We start from the raw sequence: 17,732 nt of genomic DNA on the forward strand, positions 1-17,732 counted from the left end.
CTCTTCATCCACTCCTGGGGTCTACGCCACCATGTGCCAGCAATGCCCCTCTGTCGTGCCCATTGACCAACCCGGACGGTCTCTGCGCCAAAGGATGACCGGACACAAACCAGCCATCAGAAAAGGTACCACGCGTACACCAGCCGGGGAGCGTTTCAACCACCCTGGACATTCAACAGTGAATTGCAAAGCAGCCATCCTTCTAGAACAGGATTTGATTGATCTATACCCGCTACGTACCCTGGAACCTGTGACTTCCGTCCATCTGGTGAAGTGGGTTTTACCCCCAGAAGACATTTGTATTTGACTAAATACATCTCAAGCGCTCGTACTATGATCTGTGTCATGCGTTATGTCCCTCAGGGAGTGGAAAAGCAGGTGGACGGGAGCGGAGTTTGCAGATGACACCAAATTACTTCGGTTAGGCCTGGCCGAGGCTGAGGAGCTGGCAAGAGACCCAGCCCTGGGAGGCAAACAGGTAACCGAATTGCCAACCCTGAAGTTTCACTGCAAATCCAAACTAATGAGAATTGGAGAGAGCGACCGGAAAGATCCGGTAATGGTTACGATGAAGTATCGGAGGGGTAGCCGTGTTAATCTGGAGCCGTAACAGCAACGAAGGGTCCTGTGGCACCTTATAGACTAACAGAAAAGTTTTGAGCCTGAGCTTTCGTGAGCACGGACTCACTTCATCAGATGCTGCATTATCATCATCACCAGCATCTGATGAAGTGAGTCGGTGCTCACGAAAGCTCAGGCTCAAAACTTTTCTGTTAGTCTATAAGGTGCCACAGGACCCTTCGTTGCGGTTACGATGAATTAATTCTTGGCATTGTGGCAATGGTTAGGAGCTGCACTACAGCTGGTGCCTCATGGATCGGGACCTCTTGACACCAGGTGCTGTACAAGCACAGACCAAAAAGAGACTTCCAAAGTACCCGGGGAGCTCGGTGAAAAGAGCCACTCGTTGCGGACCAGGGCACGTCAGGAACGGGCTGGAGGATCGTGGACGATACTGCCCAGCTCAAAGGACAGCCCTTACTTGGAATATGGCCTCACCCCATCTCACCAAGGAGGCAGCAGGGAAAGCGGGCTGGCAGAGCCGGACCCGAGGGACGGTTGGCCAGACAAGTTCTCGCCCTCTGACGGGCTCTCACCCTCTCTCCGGTTTGCTTTTCTCAGAGCAGCGCCCGGATCACCATCTCGGAGGGGTCCTGTCCCGAGCGGATTACCACCATCACAGGCTCCACCGATGCCGTCTTCCGAGCCGTCTCCATGATCGCCTTCAAACTGGAGGAGGTATGGGATGGTCCCCCAACTCCTGTATTCCCCTGCCCTACCCCAGCCTGCTGAGGATGGAGGGGCGATGTGAGGGGGTGGCTCAGCCTGCCCCCAATCAGTACAACGGAACACGCAAATCCTATTAAACTAAAATCCCCAGCTCCTCCCTCCCGCAGCAACTCTGCTCTCCAGAGGGCCCAGATTTCCATCCCACAGGGACCTGTCACTCAGGCTGACTATAGAGGGGTGCTTCTAAGCAGAACCCGTTTGCACAGAGCCTGCTGTTCGCCTGAGCTATACCGATCCGGCCTGAGCCGGGATCCTGCCCCTCCGCAGACCCCATGGACGGCACCACGCCCTGGCCTTGGGCCCCAGGCCGGCCACAGCCATAGTAACCCTACGACGTACCTCTCTCTTTTCAGGATCTGGGGCCGGGCGCGGCCAACGGAGGGGCCGCGTCAAAACCGCCTGTGACGCTGCGGCTGGTCATCCCGGCCAGCCAGTGCGGGTCCGTCATCGGCAAAGCTGGCGCCAAAATCAAGGAGATCCGGGAGGTGAGGGCTGGGGGGCGGAGGCGGCTGCTTTGTTTTCTGGACAGGTGGTGGTTGAACAGGGACAGAACCGGGCTGGTCGGTTTCACTTCCTGTAACTCACGTCCCAGGGGATCCCCGGTGGCAAGCTGGGCCTGCCTGCAGCCTAGTGCCAGGGAAACCTTGCTAAGCACGGCCCAGCAGCGCCGGAGGGGCAGGTTGCGCCAACGCAAGGAGCCTGGCTGCCAGCGGGTGCCCAGGGGCGGGGCGGCGCCCTGGTGGTGCCAGCACCAGCAGCCCACCCTCTGTTGTTCCAGGGCAGGAGGGCAGCCAGGGCGGAGCCGCTTCGCACGCCCAGCGCCCATGCCAAGGTGCCTCTCTCCTTGCAGGCCACGGGCGCGCAGGTGCAGGTGGCAGGGGACCTGCTGCCCAACTCCACAGAGCGGGCGGTCACGGTCGCCGGCGTGCCAGAGGCCATCGTCCAGTGCGTGCGGCAGATCTGCGGCGTCATCCTGGAGGTACCCACTGAGGGGCCCTTTCGGTCGCGGCTCCGAGAATGGCTCCAGCTCCAGCTCCGGCTCCGGCTCCGGGAGGGTAGACGCAGCCGGGGCAAGGAGGAGCCAGGGTTTGCCAGTGCCCGGCCGGGTGAAAGTGCCCATCACGACGGCCACTGCGCAACGTCTCAGCACATCCCAGCAGGGCCACCCGTGCTCACCCTCTGCCAGGCCACGACCTTCCGGGGCGGTTTTAACGTCCTGCCGGGCAAGGCTGCAGGAGATGGGCCAGTCCAGCCCCAGCGGAGCTGTCCCTGGAAAGGCACCTCTGCCGGCTGGGTGGCTTCTCTCTGCCCCGTTACCGCTCTGAAGCCCAGGGACAATGCGGCCCTGGAACACAAGGCCACAGCCACACGACCCACGAGCCAGCCAGCCCCTCACCTACCACCAGTTTCGGCGCCCCTGGCCGCTCCGGGTGAGGCGCGGGCAGGCAGCTGGCTGCCGGAAGACTGGCCTCCCTGGAAGAACCGGCTGATTTCTCCTCTGCTTTCCCCTCCTCAGTCACCTCCGAAAGGGGCCACCATTCCCTACCACCCCTGCCTCTCGCTGGGGACGGCACTGCTCTCTGCCAGCCAGGTAAGGAAGCCCACGGGCCGAATCCCCCCGTGTGTGCCACTTCTCCCCTCCCCTGCCCAGCGAGCCCCAGAACCCCTGCCCCAGCCTTCAGGGCACCAGATTCAGCCCTGGCCAGCAGGGCCCCGGACCCCTCCGTCTCTCTTGTCCCTGGGGCATGTTTCCAAGTTCCTATGCCTGCTCCTCCCCCAGCAGACACACAGGGCAGGAGCCCCTCTCTCCTGCAAGATAGGTCCATGCCCGCCTCTCCCTGAGAGGAGCCGGGGCCAGCTGTGGCTTGGCTGCCGGATGTGCTTTGCCCAGCCAGCTCTGGGCGCCCCTCAACCTGCAGGCAGCCCATAGAGGCACAGCAGAGCTGGTGGGCAGAGCGCTCCTGCTAGTTTTTTTCCCATTTGTGCGCAGAATAAGTTTTGTTATATGCACCAGGGTCTGCGCACCACCCAAAGCAACACACGCTACCCACAGAGGGGGCGCTCTGCTAGCCAGCTCCTGACTCTCTCCCAGCCCCAAGTGCCCCCCTCACAGGGAATACCGTGGACATGTGCGCAGCTCGGGACACAAGGCGGGCTGCAGCCATTCCACTGCGGCTCCGAGCAGCTTGCAGCTGGAGCACTGGCTGGGCGGGGGGGGGGGCGCTAATTTCAGCCCCCTAATTTCTTCCCCTCTGGCAGGTGACAAAGTTGCCGCAGCTCTCTGGGCACCCCAGCCCCTTTGCCTCTCTGGGCCAGGCCTCCATGGTCCCAGGTAAGGAAACCAGCCCCTCCTTTCCCCCCTGCACCGGGTGATCTGCTCCCGCACAGCCCTGCCCTCAGCTGGCGTTGTTCTGCAGCAGGGAATAGCCAGCCCACAGCAAAGCCCGGGCCCTGTGGGGGTTCGTCTCCCGGCCTGGGGAGACTGGGACTGGGCCGGGTGTGCTGGGAAGGGGGGGCCCTTGGCTGCTCCCCGCCTGAGGGAGGCGGGTGGAGGGGCAGCCAGGAGCCTCAGATGCAACAGCTCTCCTAGACTGCCCCTAGCTCCCCCAGAGCCCGGGGCTGGGAGCTGCTGGGAATGCTCCCTCTGCCCGGAGCCCAGCGGCCCGTGGCTGGAGCCGGGCGTTGGGGGGAGTCTGGGACTCGGGCCCGGAGCCCCACCAATGCTGCCTTCTCTCTCCCTCTCGGGCCAGGCCTGGACGCCAGCCCCCAGAGCAGCTCGCAGGAGTTCCTGGTGCCCAATGACGTAAGTCTCCCGTCGTTCCCACCTGGGCCATGCCTGCCCCAGACCCAGCCGCCTCTGGGGCCCTGCAGCCCAGAGATCTGGACTGAGGCAGGGCCGCTGGCTAAGCCCCAGGGCTGGCCAGCTGTGGGGGATCAGATCTCTACTTAAAGGGCCAGCACCCCCTACTTGGAGGTCTGGGCCTCCTGGCCCTCTGCTCCAACGCCTCCAGGCCTCACTGGGGCAGGCAGCAGCTGCAGCTGCTCCCCGGAGGTGCTTTACAAGCAACTCCCCTGACTCCTGAACCACTGCGAACGGGGCCGGGCAGAGCGGCTGGGGGGCAGGGCTGGTCCCACTCCATCCAGGGCCGCCGCTTCCCCCCCACCCCCAACCCCGACTAACCCCCCTCTGCTCCTCCCCAGCTGATCGGCTGCATCATCGGCCGCCAGGGCAGCAAGATCAGCGAGATCCGGCAGATGTCCGGCGCGCACATCAAAATCGGGAACCAGACCGAGGGGGCCAGCCAGCGCCACATCACCATCACGGGCACCCCCGTCAGCATCACGCTCGCCCAGTACCTCATCACAGCCTGGTAAGGGCCGGCTCCCCGCTGGGGGGCAGAGGAGGCGGCAGTAAACCGACTTCCGGGGTTCCTCGGGCGGGGCCCCTCTTCCCCAGTCTGCCCTGGGCCGGGCGGCCGCCAGTCGGACCGACAAGAGTCTCCCGAGCCTCGGGCCCAGCTTCTCTTTCACCCCAACCTCTCCTGCCTCATGGGAGCTGTAGTTCAGAAGCGTCCCGCGCCCATTCCCCTCTCTGGGCCAGGCCCCCCGGGATGACTACATCTCCCATGATGCACCACAGCCTCCATGCTCGGGCTTCTGATGATAAGTTTCTGACCGGCCCCGCTTCGTGCTGGCTCAGAAAAGGCACAAAGCTGAGCCCTGCCTCAGGCCTGGAGCACCGCACGAGGCACTCCAGGGAAGGGGAGGATCCCCTGAGAGCAGCTCGGGGCGGGTAGAAACCCTCGTGCCCTGCTTGTCCTCACACGTCCATCTGCACCGGGCGAGAGCGCCCAAGCAGCGCCTGGGGCAGATCCAGCCCGGTCGTGCGCGCCATGCCAGGAGCGTGCAGCACAGAAGGGCCGACAGCTCGTGCCGCTTTCGTTAAACCGGCTTAGTTACGCCTGTGCAAGCCCAGTGTGAACACTCTTCCTTTGGTTTAAAAGCTGCTCAGCTGGGTTTCCTTCAAACCAGTTCCTAATCCGCTTGACTGCAGCTGCCTTAAGAGCACGGACGCAGAGGCTGGCACTGGGTCCGCTCCCGTCCGACCAGGCTACCGCCGCGTGCAGCTCCGGGCGTGTGGCTCCGTGTAGCCGGCCCGGCGCTCTCGAGCGGCTGTGAATCACCAGGGTCAGGGCAGCTGGGGAGGTTCTTCAGCAGACGCTGCAGTGACGGCCCCCCACCTCCCCAGCCCTGACAGGTGCAGGGGGGATTCTCCACCCTGCTTGCCGGCCCTCCGCCGCCCCCCTCACTGCCTCTCCCCCTCTTCCTTCCTCCAGCTTAGAGACAGCCAAATCTACCTCCCCGGCGCCTCCCGTCTCCAGCCCCGTTGACCTCAGCCTGAGCTTCTCCCCGGCGCTCAATGCATCTCCAGCCGCCACGCTGACAGCGGTAGCTGCGCCCCCTCCCGCGCTGCTGGGCGCCCCCTACGCCCTCTCCCTGCCCAACTTCGTCAGCCTCAAGCCCTTCCCCTTCCTGACGCTGCCGCCCTCCTCGGCCGCCGGGCGCAACGGCAGCCTGCCCGCCTACACGACCAAGATGCCCGCGGCCAACGGCGCCAAGAAGGTGGAGCGGCAGAAGTTCTCCCCGTACTGAGGGGGCCAGCAGGCGGGCACCCAGGGGGCCAGAGATGAAGGGGAGACCTGGGCCTGCCCCCTCCCCAAAGCTGCGCCCTGCGGCAGGCGCCCGTGCCACGCCAGGGCAGCTGGAGCCCCAAGCGGCGTGGACGAGGGGAGACCAGCTGGAGCCCTGCTGCAGGGAAGGGCTGAGTTATTCAGGGGATGTCAGGGCTGCCCCAACCCCACCCCCCTCTGGACAATGAGGGGGTACCCCAGCCTTGACCCCCACCTCCCCAGTTCTCCTGGAAGGCTGCCTCGGCCCCCATTCCCTTGCATGCGCTAGTGCAGTTACTGCGAGGGGCCCTGGGGGTCGGAGGTTCCCCCCACCTGACAGCGCAGCCCGGCCTGGCTCACCCCACAGCGTGCGCCAGGCCAGTGCTAGCTGTGGGGCTGCAGGGAAGGGCAGCGCTGCCGAGGAGTCAGCGCTTTTGAGATCTCCAAGCACCCAGCGCTGGAGCCGCCACCCCGAGTCCCGGCCTCCCCTCTGCACCCAGAGCCCGGCTGAGACCCAGGCGAGAACGGGGGCTGGCTCAGCAGCTGGCTGTCCGTGGGGCAGGGGAGACACCCCCCACCTGGCACACGCCCAGGTTCCTGGGGCTCCAAGCGGGCGGGTGCGGATTGGCTTGTGCGCTGCTCCAGTAAGTACCACTCTGGGTAGGCGACGGCGGCTGAGCAGGAATCCTCCTGGCCGAGAATCCGGCGCTGACAGCTACCGCGGCCTCCCTGGTTCCCAGGACCGGTGGAGCCAGTCGCGCCTGGATGGAGATGCCAGTCCAGGCTTCCTGCGGTTTGCCGCTTCCCCCGGCAGTTCCAGGCTCCCACCACCCGCCCTCCCCGGGGCGCCTACCCAGGCTACCCAAAGGTTGCCGGCTGCCCTACCCAGGATGCCGGGTGACACCCACCATCTCCTCCCTGATGGGAAGTTACACCCTTGGAGGCACGTCTGGTGGAGCCTGGGGCTGGAGTAAGGACAGGGCCCAGCAACTCGCTGGCAAAGTCGTTCCTGGCTCCGAACACAGGCCTCCTGCGTAGTGGAGATCCTGGCTCCCACCCCCGATGCTACCGGCCTGTCGGCCCCACTGCTGTGCAACAGCAGAGAGTCCACGGGCTGGAGGAAAAGCGCACCAAACCCAACACAAGCCAGCACCAGACAGGAACCTCCCCTCCCCACCAGCTGTGTCTCCATCCCATCTGCCAGAGCGTGGGGAAATCTTCCCGACCCCGGCCCCCCCCTGCACCTCCCAGCCCAGCTGACCTGGAAAACGCTGTACATAGAAGTCTCTATTTTTTTCCTTCTTTGTAACTTATCACCAGTTTAATAAAAAGAGAAACTTTGTGAGCTCAGGACTCTGCGGGGATTAATGGGCTTCCTCAGGTCCGAAGCAAAAGGCCCAGCCCCCTGGTTTAGCCCTAGCGATGGGGAGAGGCTGGGGAGCCGTTCAGGGTGGCACCTCGCAGTCTCACGAACAGCTGGTGAGCTCAGTTCCAGGGAAGGGCTGGCGGGGGAAAGTCCACGCAGGCAGCCCGGTCCTGCCTGCATTGAAGAGATTAATGCAAAGATAGCGGCTCAATTAGCATCCCACAGATGTTAGGTCCTGTCCCCTCCCTCGCGCCAGCTGGGCCGCTTCCTGTCCAGCCACAAAGAGCTCTTCCCAAGCAGGTGGCAGCACCGATGGCAACTCACCTGGGGTTTGGTGGTTCTCCTTAAAGCGCCAGCTCCTGCAGTCCTTCGCTTCTGGGCCTTTGCATTTAAAAATTGGGGAGCGTTTCTAACGTTTCTGGCCCTGGAGAAAAGCCCGTGACCCACAAAGGGGGGAGAAAGAACCTAAACTTTACCGCAAGTATTTGTAATTTTAAGCCAGTCCTGGGGGCTTAGCTGGCCAGCTGGCGCGTGATCGGTAGAGGTCGAAGCAGCACTAACGCCCTCTGGGCATTGCAATCCAGAGGGCTGATGGGCGTCAGAGCCGGGGGTGCTGGGAAAGAAGACACCACTGGCCGGCATCCCCTCTTGGCCTGTGGGCCTGCTGCAGTCTGCCTCAGTTTCCCTCGTCTTCAGCTCAAGAATCTTTTCGTAACATCTCTCCTTTGGGTCAGCCCCATCTCTGCTTGGGGTGAATGCACGAGCCTTCCAGAACAGGCTCAAGGTAAACTTCTGGACTCTCCTCCAAATCCATATTCCCAGTCTGCCCTGTTAAACCCTCCCGGTTTAGAGGCACAGGTCCCCGGCTGGTCCCTCTGCTTGGCCCTCCCCACACACACCCTTCGCTGCAGGGCCCTGTCGCTCCTCCTCACCCAGCCGCGCCTACTGATGAAACCTCGTGCTCCGTCACTGGCAGGGCTGGCCACCTGCCGCCTTAAAGGGACAAGCCACCCCATCCCCAGGTGCTCTCAGCCCAGGTGTGGAATCAAAGACAGGCTCTTCAGGAGCACCCCGGATAGGGCTGGCCTGGGACGCCCCTCCGGTGTCCCTTCTCAGTAGATCAGACCCCAAGCTGCCACTGCCTCAAGTAACTGAATAGCAACACAATGATGCAAAGGGCAAGGGAGGACAACTGAACGTTGTGACGCTCCACAGGGGCCGGTTTCCAGAGCAGCCGCCTGGCCGGGAAGCCAGCTCCTCAGTGCTCTGCACTGGTGAGGACCTCGGCCCCCCAGCTGTGGGGACAGGGGCTGCGGAGCTGGGGGAAAAAGGCCAGAGGGGCAGCCCAGCCGACACGCTGCCTTGGGGAGCAGTCCGGCGGGCTGTATTGTTCTGCCTGCAATCCCCACAGCAGAGGGCAGGACTCCACCCCCCGTGTGATGCCCCCACACAGCAGCCGATCTTTGCTCTCTGGGGGCCACCTGGGTCCTGCTCCTCAGGAAGGACTAGGCAGCCAGATAACTCCCCGCAAGGGGCTCCACCCACCCCCGAGCGCCCCCCTGCAGCAAGGCATGGCGTGGCGTGGGGTCTTGGCTGGTGCCTTCAGGGCTACCAGCGTGGGACCTGACCAGCCCAGGCCAGGGAGTCACCAAGGTCCCAGCCACAGGGCCCGGCCCGGCCCGGCCCGGCCCTGCCCGGCCCTGCCCGGCCCAGCCAGCTTTGCAAGCAGCACAGCAACATGCCCAAGTCAAGCTCCTGAAAGGAACTACCTGGTCCCAACCCAGCAGCTTCTTTTATACCAGCCTGTTGGGCTCTGATTGGCTGCCGTAGAGACGGCCGCTCTGTCCTGCTGGGAGGACCTCTCTTCTGCTCCTCTCCCCAGGGTGGGGTGCAGCAAGGCCCCTGGCCTCCCGTCAGGCACCAAGGTTTGTCCACCCCATTACACTCCTGTGAGGATTTAGGGTCCAACCCCCCCATTCAAATCAATGGAGGTTTGGTAGCTAAATAGCTCTGGGGCTCTAAACCTGGCTCCCCAGAGCCCACTGGGAGCTGGAGTGGTTTGAGGGGGCCCTGCTCAGCTCCCTCTTTCCCCAGTGCAGCTGCTATTGTTTGGGGGAGAGTGGGTTTATCCCCATCTCTGCTGGGGGCTTCACCTGCATGCCAGTGTTCCCTGTGGGCGGCCAACCAGGAGTGATTCAGGTACCACCTGGCTGCATAGCAGCACACCCAGCGCCTCTCTCTGGGTGGTGCACATCCGCACCCACCTGGACCATGTAACAAAATTTATTCCACATAGGGATGGAAAAAAATTAGAGGGGACGCTGCTGCATGTGCCCTCTCCAAGGGGCTGGGGCATCCCACCTCCCAGCCATTGGGGGACAGGGTCTCTCTTCCTGCAGTGTGGTGCCAGGTGCCGCCTGTGTGGCTGGTGCTGTGCCAAGTGCGGGGACCATGCAGATGCGGTGCGTGATTGCGTGAGGCGGGGAGCAGATAAGACAGCGAACGTGGCTGTCTTATCAGGAGCACCTGCAGCATGCTGGGGAGCAGGCTGGCTTGGCTGGCAGCCTGCTGTTTGAGTAGTGCAGCCAGGGAAACGGTGCCTGGTTACCACAGGGATGCCAGGCCTGGGGCGCAGGGCATGGGTCCAGCTGGCAGAGCCAGGGCAGGCCTGGGCACAGAACTGCGGGGGGCGGGCGCAGCCCCAGGAGCCTGAGATGAGAGGTCCTTCACCCTCAGGGGTATCACCCCTCGCAGCTCCCTCCAGCTGCCCCCCTCCCCTGGGCTGGGGGCTGTCCGGGACAGTTGGCAGTAGCTAGGTGGCTGTAGGACCCTGCCCCACGCGCTTTCGGCTCAGAAGGCCGCTCTGGCAGCAGGCGGTGATGGGAACCCGCCGGCTTTCCGTTAAGGAGACTCAACAGTCGGGCCTCCCGAAAATGCCCCAAACCGGCCCGCCGCCCCTCGGGAGCAGGCGGGGGGCGGGTGGGACCCGAATGGCCCCAGTATTCACACGTGCCACACCCGTGTAATAATCCTTGTGCAAACCACGCCGTGCGAGGCCCTGATCGGCGCGAAGTGGGACGTCACGTGCTGCAGAGAAGCCGAACTCGTGCGGTTGCTCCACAAGTCGGGGGCAGGGTCCTGCTTCCCAAAAAGCTGCCGCCCCAAGGGAAGGGTCTGGAACGCCAACCGGCCATCGCCTACAAAGGGGCCGTTCCTTGGCCAGGAAAGGGGAGGGAACGAGGAAGCCAGGACGTCGTTCTTGCCTTGGGCTGTGCCGCATGCAAAGGGCTTAAACCAGGGGTGGGCAAAATCAGCCCTGTGGGTTGGATCCAGCTCCCCAAGCCCGGCTGGGGAGCAGAGCGTGCATCCTTACAGCCAGCAGCATCTGTTCAGCTGCCCCTCCACCTCCTTCCAGCTGCAGCCGAGCCGCTCCTGGGATTCTCCTGCCAGCCGTGCGGAGGGAAGAGGGAGCTGCTGGAGTCAGGGGGTTCCCCTGCCCCTGTACCCCATCTCTGCAGAGCAGGGGTCGGGGAGAGGCTGACAGGCAGCAGAGCTGAAGCACGGACCGTCAGTGACTCTCGGGGTGCAGAGGAGGGGAGACGGCAGAGCAGGAGAGATTTCCCTGACAGAGACAGAGGGCGGCACACACCCTGTGTCACTATCACACCCAGTCTGTGCCCCCCCAGTCACCATCACACACACACACACTCCATCTGTGTCTCTCGCACACACCGTGTTTGCCTTTCACACTCACTCACACTCTGCCCAAAGCTCTACCTCTTGCAGGGGGCCCAGCGTCAGCCCAGGACCAGGACCGTGTGCAGGGTAACCCAACCTGCCAGAGATGCTCAGGCAGTGGTTAGCCTTTCAGCAGCTGGGCCAACGGGCCGGGTAGAACTGCGGCACTCCACGGAGGGCTAGCAGGAGGGTTGGCTGGGAAGGGAAACTACAAGATTCCCTGGGTAGAAGGAAGCAGGAATTGGCCTAAACGGAGCAGGTCCTTCTGGGGGCATCAGCTGCTGTGCGTGGCCCCCATGGAAATGCAGCGTGGGCTCCCCATGCCAGCAAACTGAAGCGTGGCTTGGGGGGGCCCTTCACGGCCCCGATCCTGGAGTGGAGGCCTGAGCTGAACTTCGCACCCGCGGGGGGAAAGGCAGAGGTGAGGCCTCCCCAGCAAGGCTTCAGAGCAGGGACCCTCGCCCTGGGACCCACACCTGGCTGGCCTGCGTGTCCTTCCAACTCATCCCAGGCAAGGGCCGCCGCCTGGGGCTGGAGCCAGCCACGTGCAGCTCTGGGCCAGAGCACGGGAAAAGTCAGGGTAACTTTTGCACCGCTGGCCCAGCTCAAAGGCCTGGGAAGGCTGCCAGCTTCTCGGGGCTTAGCGTGACCACAGAAGGGACCCAATGACGAAGGCGGATGAGTCATCCTCCTGGGTAGTCAGAGGGAGAAAAGGAAAAAAGGGGCTGGAGGAAGGCCAGGTAGGCTGGGATTAGCCAGAGAACTTCCCCGCCACCCAGCTGTAGCGCTCTGGGGGCTTTATGTCCCACCCTAAGCAAATTGGCTCCGTTCGCAAGGTCTGAGCCTAACCCCCACCTGTGGCTCCACGACAATCGAAGCCTCGTCTTCGCAGCTGGGTTCGGTACATCCTGTCACTCAGAAAGCTCCTGGAACAGCAGCTTCACGGCAACCGGGGATGCACCAGGGAACCCAGCCTCCCTCGCGCGCTCAGGGCTCACAGGGCCGGTCTGTGCCTGTAAACGCAGAAGCTATGACTCAACGCAGCTGTGCAGTGCCACCCGGGCAGCTAAAAGGTGCTTTGCTGGTCAGCTCTAACGGGCTGCTGGGGGCGTTCGGTGGGGGGCGTCTGAGCCGCTGTGGGTTTGGTCTGGGAAAGGTGGAACCCAACCGGCTTGGTATTAAGCGGCAGGAGCGGCGTTCCCTTGAAGCTGAGCGCTTCGGCCGCCACCCAGAAGAGAGTCAGGTGCTGCCCAGCTGCTTAGCAGACCACCCACAGCTGCATGTGTTTCTATGGGTGGTGCACATCCCCACAGGCCTTGGTGCACGGAACAAAATTTATTCCACTCATGGATGTTAAAAAATCGGAGGGAGCCCTGATCAGGAGCGAGGGCTCATCGAGGAGGGATTTTATAGGCGCAGCTGATGGTGTCTGCCTCTCATGTAGACACATTGCACCCGTGTGCTGGCTTAACGATGGCCAGGGAGTTTCTCCTCGGCTGGGAACACACACGGCTTGTCCGATCTACGCTGGGGGCTACCCCCGGCTGCAGACCCAGGCTAAGGAATTCTGGCGGGGACAAAGCTACTACTAACGGACCGAACAAGCAGACATGGAGCACCTTAAAGACTGACCAACTAACTGACATCCACATTCTCCAAGAACTTTACAATACCCGGCTTTGCTCCCACTCACAGCTGGCCAGCGGCTTAGCTAAAGCCCGATAAACAGGCGCAAACCTCTCGGCGGGCGCTTTTAAAGGGGTTTGGCGGCGGGGAGGGGCTCCCAATGCAGGGGGGGAACCAGGCATACGCAAGGCGTAATTAACACCAAGGCCTTTTCCATCTCTCATTGCTAGAGATGCTAGAGCTGAGCAAGACAAAGCAGTAAAAATGATCATTTAACTACGTTTGGGGTTCGACCCTTCTGGGGAGTAATTTCTGCCACCTGCTAAGGGATCTTTCCTCATTTGCCCTCAGACTTTTAAAGGAAGAAACAGCTCCCAAACTGCACCAGGAGGGGAGGAAAAGGCAACTCCACAGTGAAATGTTCTCTTCTGCAAGGTTCTACATGCAATCTGATGGGGACCACCTGAACCCTAACCACTCAAGGGAGCGATCTTGGAGACACGCTGCCTTCTTCTCTGAAAACATCCACTCAAGGTGCAGCAGCAGTCGGAAAAGCAAACAGGACGTTAGGAATCTGTCAAAGGGCCAGCGAAGAAGACAGAGAACATCTTATTGCTTCTGTGTCAATCCATGGTAGGCCCCATCTCGAATACGGCGCGCAGAGCCTCAGCTAAAAAAAAAAAAAGGACCTTAGCGTTGGAAAAGGGGGAGACTTGGAAGATGAGGCGCAGTTCGGAACAGGCACCGGATGAAGAGCGATTAAAAAGACGGGGACTTTTCAGCTTAGAAAAGAGGTGGCTGAGGGGGGATAGGATAGAGGGCTGTACAAATCACGCCTGCTGTGGAGAAGGCAAAGGCATTGACTTGTTCCCATAACATAAGAACTGGGGGACACCAAATGAAATTAATGGGGTTTAGAACTAACAAAAGGAGGTTTGTCCTTGGCACAGTGAATAGTCGGCCTGTGGGACTCCTGGCCGGAGGAGGCTGTGAAGACCAGGGCTTAAACAGGGTTCAGAAAAGAACTAGATACATTCCTGGAGGGGAGGTCCCTCAATGGCTACTAGCCGGGATGGGTAGGAATAGGGTCCCTGGCCTGTTTGTCAGAAGCTGGAAATGGGAGACAGGAGAGGGATCGCTTGCTCATTCCCTGTTCTGTTCATTCCCTCTGGGGCACCTGGCACCGGCCTCTGTCGGCAGCCAAGACACTGGGCTGGATGGAGCTTTGGTCTGACCCAGCAGGGCCATTCTCCCGTTAAACGAACCAGAGTTCTGAGCCCTGCACGTCCTTCGCCTCCGTTACTAGACGGTTGTTAAAACATCCGTTGAAATACATTAGCATGCAATGAAAAACCAATGGCAAACGCCATGGGAGCCAGCAGGGTGGGGAAAATACCCAGTCAAGAGCGCTTAGGTCCAGAGCCTCAAAAGGTATTTAGGGGCCTAAATCGACAGAGGAGAAAAACCAAACCCGGGAGGAGTTAGGCTGTCTACCTCTGTAAGCTGAGCCCAGCAGAGATTCAACTGCTGCCCAGCTGATTAGCAGAGCGCCCCCAGCCGGCAGTGTGTGTGTCTACAGGTGGTGCGCATGTGCACAGATCTCGGTGCACGAATAAAATGTATTCTGCCCACAGATGGACAGAATTAGCGAGAACCCGGCTCTCCCGAGCAACCCAGGAGCGGGCTAGTGACCTGCGCCGTTCCTGCCCCAGCCAGGGAGCTCCATGAATTACTGGCAAGCAACGGGATTGCAATCACGGTATCAGTTATTGTTATCACCACCTGCTAGTGTTTCCACAGCACCTCCCACACGCTGGCTCCTTTGCAGCACCTGAAATCAGCGGTGCCGCCCCACGGATTAATCTGGCCCTGGGCGAACAACTCCTTCTCTCCCTGCCAACCAGCCCGTCACACCCGCCCGCTGGAGGAGCCGCCTTCACTTTGGATTAGGTTGCGTGGCGGGGCAGAAGCCTGACGGTGAACCCTCGCACCTGGACAGGCTGAGCAGTAAGCCAGAGGCAGGCAGTGCTGCCAAGTGGTCTGAGCAAAGAACAGTGAAACAGACAGAGCCTGAGGTCCTCCTGCCACCTTTCCTAAACCCGAGGCACCGATGGACTAGGCGACCTCTGGCATGTCACTTAATCCTCCCCCCCGGACCTCCATCACAAGGTCTATTCATCTAGAAGACCAAGGAGCAGCAGAACCTCCCCTGACAGCCCAGATGCCGTGGCTAGTATTTGGCGCTCGTGACATAGCAACGGCAGGGGAAACATCGGGGGAGGAAGAGAAAATTACCGCTAACGAGGCCTTCTTCCTTCTCCAGCTCCCTCCCTCTTGGGCTCCCAGCCACCACACCTGGCACAACTCATCCAGCCACAGAAATCGCCTTTCGCTGGGTTTACTCCGGAGGAAGGCACATTCTGGCAAAGCCCGTTCTCCCACCCCACCAGGTCCAAAAAGGGTTGGTCAGTCCCTTGGAAGAGCTAAAACCCTGCCCCACGCTTTCTCCCAGCACTGTCTCAGTTGGCTTCTTCTGGGATTTGGCCTGGAATTCTGAAGCCCGTCATGGTTTGGTCCAAAGTGTTCCTGCGGCTGGTGTTGACGTAGCTGGAGGGGGTCTCCTGCGTGCAGCTGGTCCTCTGCAGGAACTGGAGAAAGTTCTCCTGGATGGACCCCTCTGGGCTGGAGAGACAGTGCTCCTGGCTCAAGGGTCGGTTGAGGCAGCTCCGCCCCAGCCTGGACAGCTCTTCCCGGATCTGGCGGTTCAGGAGCCCGTAGAAGAAAGGGTTGATGGCGAAGGAGGAGTAGGCGAGCCAGGTGACGGCCGTCTCCCCGTGGCCCTGGCCCGGGCTGGCCGAGTTGATGGAGGAGTACAAATGGAAGGAGAAAAATGGCAGCCAGCAGCACAAGAACTGACCCACGATGAGGACCAAGGTCACGGCAGCCTTGCCCCCGCCAAACATCCTCTCCGGGGACAGCCTGGGGGGCTGGTTTCTGGTTGTGATGATGGTGACTTGGCTATGAATCGACTGCGATCGCTGCTGGGGGGCGGCAGTCCAAGACGGGACGGGCGCGTGCTGCAGGGCAGCCACCCGGGCCACTTTGTAGATGCTGCCGTAGACGGCAAAGATGACCAAGGTCGGCAGGAAGAAGCAGAAGGTGCTGAAAACAATGACAAAGACCTTCTTTTGGGCCCCCGGGCTCCAGGCCACCGTGCACCTACTCGCGCTGGTGGCCCCGTTGTCTTGAGGCCACCCCACCACGGACAAGACTGTGACCAGGATCGACTTCAGCCAGATGAAGACCACCACTGTGAGCGCCAACCCAACGGTCATCTTGACCTCGTACCGCATGGGGTGGACGATGTAGTAGTACCTCTCCACGCTGATGACCGAGATGGTGAGGATGGAGGCGCTGATGAAGCAGACGTTCAAGAAGATTAAGGTCTGGCACTCGGCGATGCTGTAGATCACCCGGTTGAAGCACGAGGAGCTGGAAACGATCCCCAGCGGCATCAGGAAGATGGCGGACAACAGATCCACCAGGCAGAGGTGGCAGACAAAGATGAACTTCCTCAGCAGAGGGGTCCTGAGGATGACCACCATCACCGCCACGTTGGCCACCAGGGCTATGATGTTCAGCAGGACCATGAAGAAAAGGCCAATGGCCTCCTGGAATTGGGACACCTCTGGCAGGGAGGAACCGTCTAGCCCTTGAGTGGCGTTAAGCCCAGTTCTGTTTGCCATTGTGCCACAGGCCTAATCCGAGGCCTCCAGCCGCTGGAAAGCAGGAACCAGTTGCCAGGGTCTCCTAGCAGGAAAATTTGCCGTCCCCATCGTCTTCTCGGATGGATTTTCTTCCCTGTGGGGAAAAAGGGAAGGAAGCAAAACTGAGAAGCGTCGCAAGCGAGCAACGAAGAGGTCTGGAGAGCGACGCTAACCCCGGAAGTCCCCTGCGGATGACGCAAGCCCCTCACCTTTCAGCTCACGCAGGGGTCCAAGGGTAGGAGCAACGCGGCGTCTCCTGATCTTCAAGCCGACAGCGCCAGGCGCAATCCTGGAGGAGACATGCTAGAGGGTGAGGTGTGAGAAGGAACTGCAAGCCGAGCCAGGGCTCCGGGCTGGCTGCCCACCAGAGAGGACGTCTGGCTGCCGGAAACCAGCAACCACTGACCGAAGCAGATTGGTTCCATCCAGGCCGGGGTAACTCCCTCCCCACCGAGGGCCTCTGTGGGGGACGGTGAGAAGCTGAGACCAAAGCAGGCTCCATCGCGCGCCAGGACCTCTGGGACGCAACTGGGAACACGCACAACATTGCGACACCCTCTCTTGTATGTTTGCACCAAACCTCGTGCACCGCGGCCCAGGCGGAGGGTGGCCAGGCAGGGAAGGAGCAGCACGCACCGGCCAGTGCTCCCCAAGGGGCGCCGACCAACATCTGAAGCACCTCACCAAGCGCCTTCGGAGCAGCACGTCCGCGAGGGCCTGAGCCGGGGGACCGGCTCCTGAGACAAACCCCATCTTGGGAGGAACTTTCACACGGCGAGAACAATGGGATTCCCGCCACCAGGGTGAGGGGTTCCTCCCTCTGTGTTCAGTCCAGCCCACCCCCTCAGGAGCATGGCCCTGCCCTCCCTGTGCCAGGCCCTGCGTGCCCCACTGTGTCCTCACCGGGGCAGGCCCTGCCCTCCCTGTGCCAGGCCCTGTGTGCCCCACTGTGTCCTCACCGGGGCAGGCCCTGCCCTCCCTGTGCCAGGCCCTGTGTGCCCCACTGTGTCCTCACCGGGGCAGGCCCTGCCCTCCCCGTGCCAGGCCCTGCGTGCCCCACTGCGTCCTCTCGAGTGTCACTGCACCCCCACTTCCCTCTGCAGCCACAGAGCCCGCCCCCTCCCCCAGCCAGCCTGGCCCAGCCCCTGCCTGTGCGCCCCTCCCCGCGCTCTCCTTCTTGTTGGCCAGCCCCCCACCTGTGGGGCACTTTGGGAC

At 61.8% G+C, this 17,732-nt stretch overlaps 2 protein-coding genes across 2 annotated transcripts in view; one reads left to right on the plus strand and one right to left on the minus strand.

Moving 5' to 3' along the window:
- Positions 1–7,780, plus strand: part of PCBP4 (poly(rC) binding protein 4) — a 28,149-nt gene extending 20,369 nt beyond the window's left edge. Inside the window, exons 5-12 of the mRNA XM_075005418.1 lie at positions 1,183–1,299; positions 1,704–1,835; positions 2,201–2,329; positions 2,867–2,941; positions 3,610–3,682; positions 4,101–4,153; positions 4,552–4,721; positions 5,688–7,780. Coding sequence (XP_074861519.1) covers positions 1,183–1,299; positions 1,704–1,835; positions 2,201–2,329; positions 2,867–2,941; positions 3,610–3,682; positions 4,101–4,153; positions 4,552–4,721; positions 5,688–6,003 — 1,065 coding nt within the window. The 3' untranslated portion in view covers positions 6,004–7,780. The remainder of the gene's footprint in view (positions 1–1,182; positions 1,300–1,703; positions 1,836–2,200; positions 2,330–2,866; positions 2,942–3,609; positions 3,683–4,100; positions 4,154–4,551; positions 4,722–5,687) is intronic.
- A 7,352-nt stretch (positions 7,781–15,132) lies between these two features.
- GPR62 (G protein-coupled receptor 62) lies at positions 15,133–17,351 on the minus strand. Its single transcript, XM_075005416.1, has 2 exons — positions 16,727–17,351; positions 15,133–16,611 (listed from the first exon to the last, which is right to left on the minus strand). Exon 2 carries the CDS (start codon positions 16,494–16,496, stop codon positions 15,270–15,272), a length of 1,227 nt encoding a protein of 408 aa, XP_074861517.1. The 5' UTR covers positions 16,497–16,611; positions 16,727–17,351; the 3' UTR covers positions 15,133–15,269.
- Between the last annotated feature and the right edge of the window lie 381 nt (positions 17,352–17,732).

This window comes from Carettochelys insculpta, chromosome 11, assembly GCF_033958435.1.
Source record: "Carettochelys insculpta isolate YL-2023 chromosome 11, ASM3395843v1, whole genome shotgun sequence".
Lineage (NCBI taxonomy): Eukaryota > Metazoa > Chordata > Testudines > Carettochelyidae > Carettochelys > Carettochelys insculpta.